The sequence below is a fragment of the Haliotis cracherodii genome, unplaced genomic scaffold, assembly GCF_022045235.1.
Source record: "Haliotis cracherodii isolate W230 unplaced genomic scaffold, xgHalCrac1.p SCAF_6, whole genome shotgun sequence".
Lineage (NCBI taxonomy): Eukaryota > Metazoa > Mollusca > Gastropoda > Lepetellida > Haliotidae > Haliotis > Haliotis cracherodii.
Genome location: NW_027266319.1, coordinates 68766662 through 68772329, shown reverse-complemented (window position 1 = coordinate 68772329; position 5668 = coordinate 68766662). Strand labels below are relative to the sequence as shown.

The window sequence follows — 5668 nt, the reverse complement described above, 5'->3', positions numbered from 1 at the left end:
TAACAAGTGCGGGCAATAATAACGCACCGCGCTAACCCCTGTAGCTATCGCCGTACTTGGCCTCTGTGTTTACATACCATGTCATTTCCAGGAAATGAGGAGTTTTAGAAACTTCTCAGCCAGATAGAAGGAGAAAGTGGAGCACGTCATGTGACTCACGCACGTGACCTAGGCATGTTACTTTTGTACTCTATCTGAACGAGAACAAAGTGATAACGAAAACGATTTCGTCATGAACATCCTGTATTTCCGCGTCTCCGTGTCGCTATGTTCTGCCATCTTGAATCATGATAAATATTCCAACGCGTTGAAACGTATGTGTGAATTACTATTATAAAGACATTGACAGTTTGTGTGTTGGTACATGGTATTCCTCTACCCTGCGTCGAATCCACACTGTCATGGCTAAATTCACCGCCATGACAGGAGATTTTGTTTTTGACAAAGAATTGCGCGACTTTGCTGCACCAAGCACAATGTCAGTAAGTACTTGTTGATAGCAATACGAAAAACTCCTCTGCCTTGTATATACTTATAGAGTAGATATACCCCCCCCCCCCACCCCCACCCCCCCCACCCCTCCCCCCCCCCACCAAGATGAAAGTAACATGTATGCTCGTGATATGCCCATCAGGTCCTACAACACGTTGTGTGGTTGCGATGTTCATAATGATATTGATTAAAGAAAATGATACAGATCAATATACACTTTGAAATATGGAAGATGTCTCATTGAGACGTCAGGTCGTACATGGTGACGATGTGTATGAACGATAAACACGGTGGTGGCTGTCTACACACTCGCAGCAGTCTAACTTAAATACAACACACAAAGCGTATATATACATAGTGTACAACTATAACAACGTGTGAGACATGCGCCATGATATGATATCTACATAACTAACACAGCCATTGGAAGCAAACAGTCGCACACACACGTGCACACACACACACACACGTGCACACACTACTACCCGTAAAAAGGGGAAGCGTTGGCTTCTAGAGAATGTGTATTAACACATGTAAGGTTTGCCAAACGAAACGTGGGGTCCACGGAAGAAAGGTTCTAACTAATAATGCTTTTGTGTGACATGAGTTACTTTTGTGCAACAAGAATGACTTTTGTGTAACAAGACTGACTTTTGTGTGACAAGACTTACTATTGTGTAACAAGACCTTACATTTGTGTAAAAAGACTTACTTTTGTGTAACAAGACCTTACTTTTGTGTAATAAGACTTACTTTTGTGTGACAAGAATTAATTTTGTGTAACAAGACTTACTTTTGTGTGACAAGACTTACTTTTGTGTGACAAGAATTACTTTTGTGTAACAAAACTTTACTTTTGTGTAACAAGACCTTACTTTTGTGTAACAAGACTTTACTTTTGTGTAACAAGACTTACGTTTGCGTCAAGGGAATGTCGTAAAATAGGGTTTTGCAGTATCTTGTACAAGGTATCAGGAAGGCTGTTACATACAAGAACGTGACTGAGTTCTCCTATATCACATGCATGCTCTGATGTGTTGTGTACAGACGACAACAGCATGTGCAGATCAAAGAAAGTACCATACTTGACGCTAGGATTTCACGACATGTGAACAACGCACATTGTGCTCGTATTTCATTTCAAGATTCCGACAGTTTGAAGCCAACTCTTCTATTCACATTGAGGTCTGCGTGTCTGCCACCCGACTCCTCAGTTTTTGGTAACAGCCTATGTATCTATATATACATATATACACATGGTTATGATATTTACAGTGATGTCATTTCATGTGGCACGCCTTCATCGAGTCTAATTTTACTGAGCTATGGAGATATAATCTAGAGCTGGGGGAAGGACATCAGTAGATTCACCAACAAGGAACACTAGAGCACTGGAATTACTGGGAGACATACACTGTACAGTTGGGGAAACCAGATGAAGCAAAGAAATACTTAACCCATTAAATTAGTATTTATAGTAAATCGAATTCGGCGACCATATTGCATTATCAATTTAACCTACAACGAGTTAATGGAGCTGGCATCATCGATATCGATTGATCAGGGAGAGACGGAGTGCCTCGCGGGGAGGGAGAGTACCTCACGTAGAGAGACTGAACACACGGAGAGAGAGAGACAGTACCTCACCGAGAGAGAAAAGTACACACGGGGAGAGACAGTACCTCACCGAGAGAGACAGAGAGTACACACGGGGAGAGAGAGAGGGAGTACCTCACGGAGAGAGACAGTACACACGGGGAGAGACAGAGAATTCCTCACGGAAAGAGATAGAGAGTATTGCTGCCCAGGACGGGCCACACGGGGAAGTCATTCTGTAATAATTTGATCGGGTCACCTGATTACTTACAGCCGGGCATTGACAACATTACCACAGCTGAAACACTACATAACTTATGTGTCATGTGGCGACAAATGGTTACAGCCGTTTAAAAGTTTGACAATGAAAGCTCCGAAAACCTGGGTACAACGGAAAACATGGTCGAATCATCCGTACTTTGACAAGCGGACATTCAGCTGTCGTGCCCACAATAGTTCTGGCGGAATCATCCATTATGTAGTAATGGAGATAGAGTTGACGAGCTTTTACGGTCAAACACCGATGTGGGTACGGTGTCAGCTGGTCTACGTTTTTGTCCGGTTGGGGCGGCCTTGCTAGAAGGTCGGGGCGTCTCGGGGCGGTTCCAGGACCCGCAGGGCGTACCTCAGTGATGACTCCGTGTCCTGTAGGTGTAGGAAGGCTGCGTATAGGATCGCCACACTCGCCTGGTTCCGCTTCCGGTAGGACATCGTCCGGGACGCGTCCATTTCATCCACCTCCGTCACATCACCGTCGTAGTAGTCGTTATCAGAGACAAGCTCCATTTTCTTCATCTTTCTTTCGTCTGCATTCATTTTCCGGATTAGCTAAAATGAAGATGGAGAGTGGGTTATACATATTCAGAGGTTAGGGTGTGGGGCGCAAAAGGGTTTCTGCAACTACAATGTACGTCGTTGTCTCAAAGACCGAAAACAAACTGTAATAGTTGTGAAATTCTGATAATTTTACGCAAAGTCAGCACTATTTGATGGTAAATTTAATGAACAGCGTGACACGCTATCTACCAAGTCACGGAATCTGATCGCCCGACAAGAAGTGGAGTGCAGGAGGCTTATTGTAATATGTAGGGGCGGTCGGGTAGTGGGTAGTGGTTTAAGCGTTCGCTCGTCACGCCGAAGACCCGGGTTTGATTCCGACATGGGTACAATGTGTGAGGCTCATGTCTGGTGTCCCCCGCCGTGATATTGCTGGAATATTGCTAAAAGCGGCGTAAAACCATACTCACTCACTGTAATTTGTGACGTAGATGAGGAGGATCTAGATAACGATGATGGCGATGCACGGTTCATGTCAGTTGGTTGACCGATCTCTAACCACAAAGACGAATACCCTTTGTTTGTTTATTTGTTGTTTAACGCCGCACTCAGCAATATTCAAGCTACAAGACGGCGGTCTGTAAATAATCGAGTCTGGACCAGACAATCCAGTGACCGCCATCATGAGCATCGATCCACGCTATTGGAATACGATAAAATGCATCAACCCGATCCCGTTAGTCGCCCCTTACGTCAAGCATAGTCGCCTTTTTACGGCAAGCGTGGGTTGCTGAAGACCTATTCTACCCCGGATCTTCACGGGTACTGAAACAGGGGAACAGGGTCCACTATACAACCCAAACCGCTGCTATACCAGATCCATGTGCATGTAGGAGAGTTGGCAATTTGAATCTTTAAACGTATTAAAAATGAGATCTTTTACTTTCCTATACACCTATAAATATCGCTGCCTTTATTATGTTACATTCGGAATTTCCCTCTTATGTTCGTTTTCGTAATATAGAAATAAGATATGATGCTCTTGGTGATTCGCTCGCTCGTAACATCTACGAAACGTCATTACTAAAATTGTTTAGTTTTATTTATTGATTAAATAAAACGTGAATAGAAGCATTTTACTGAATATTATTAACTAGATATTGGTAGTATATATGTATTGTAGATATTAAAACAATAATGCAACGTGTGACCATTTGTCACAGGTGTGCTACGCGTTATTTTGAACTTTCTTGTCGTTTTTACACGAATTCAATATAATTATGAAATAAATGGTATGCCAGCTGTGTAAAGCTATCATAACACGCATGGAAGTTGCGTTTCTCATGGCAACCACTGTGTATCATATCTAAGTTTGTATTTCGTGAAATCGGGTAGTGCCCTGTCTTCTGTTTGATTACCACTGGTTGAATCAGGTTAAATCCGGTTGAATCCGGTTGAATCTGGGCAACTCTGCAAATGGGATAACCTCGGTTGAGTCAGCTCACTTAAACCGTAAAAATCAGACGCACCAACAAACACTCATCTGTTAACCACAGCAACAGCATGGTGCTGACAAACCTAACAAAACATCGAGAGAACCGGAATTCGAACCCACGTCCACAGGTGTCTTCCACCCCCTATGAACGTAACTGTGCCCAATGAATTAGACGACTGGGTCAACCGTCCCACCGTGTTCACTAACAGACGAGCAACAGGGTTCCGGAGTAGACGTTGCACATAGTTCGCACGCGGTACCACAAGCTGTGTAATAATCAGAATTATCAAATACTTACCTCAGCCTTGAGACGCCGCTCTAGTTGCGATGGCTTCGCGATGTTAATGTCAGGCACGTGGAAGAAATCTGTCAGCTGAAAGAACGTCATCGTGTTGACTCAACATCACATCACAGTGTTATTTTAACATCACGTCATAGCGTTAACGTAACATCACGTAATATCGTTAACGTAACATCACGTCACAGCGTTAACGTAACATCACGTCACAGTGTTAACGTTACATCACGTTATAGCGTTAACGTAACATCACGTCACAGCGTTAACGTAACATCACGCCACAGTGTTACCGTAACATCACGTCACAGCGTTAACGTTACATCACGCCACAGTGTTAACGTAACATCACGTCACAGCGTTAACGTAACATTACGTCACAATGTTTACGCAACATCACGTCACAGTGTTAACGTAACATCACGTCACAGCGTTAACGTAACATTACGTCACATCACATCACAGTGTTAACGTAACATCACGTCATAGCGTTAACGTAACATTACGTCACAATGTTAACGTAACATCACATCACAGTGTTAACGTAACATCACGCCACAGTGTTAACGTAACATCACGTCACAGCGTTAACGTAACATTACGTCACAGCGTTAACGTAACATTACGTCACAGCGTTAACATAACATCACGTCACAGCGTTAACAACATCACCTCACAGCGTTACAACGTCACAATGTTTACGTAAGATCACGGCACAGTATCAACGCAACACCACGTCACAGCGTTAACGCAACACCAAGTCACAGCGTTAACGCAACACCAAGTCACAGCGTTAACGCAACACCAAGTCACAGCGTTAACGTAACATCACATCACAGCGATAACGCAACACCACGTCACAGCGTTAAAGCACAGCAAGTCACAGCGTTAACGTAACATCACATCACATCACAGCGTTAACGTAACATCATGGCACAGTGTTAACGTAACACCACGTCGCAGCGTTACACCACGTCGCAGCGTTAACGTAACGTAGCACCACGAGCGGCTTA

The 5668-nt window shown here is 43.6% G+C and overlaps 1 protein-coding gene across 5 annotated transcripts in view; it reads right to left on the bottom strand.

The window, feature by feature from the left end:
- Positions 1–2257: 2257 nt before the first annotated feature.
- LOC139444952 (uncharacterized) overlaps positions 2258–5668 on the bottom strand; it is a 43417-nt gene continuing 40006 nt past the window's right edge. For all 5 annotated transcript variants that reach the window (XM_071225974.1, XM_071225975.1, XM_071225976.1 and 2 more), the window contains exons 5-6: positions 4659–4733; positions 2258–2916 (exon numbers count right to left, since the gene is read on the bottom strand). In XM_071225974.1, the coding sequence (XP_071082075.1) occupies positions 2665–2916; positions 4659–4733 (327 nt within the window). In that variant the 3' untranslated portion in view covers positions 2258–2664. The remainder of the gene's footprint in view (positions 2917–4658; positions 4734–5668) is intronic.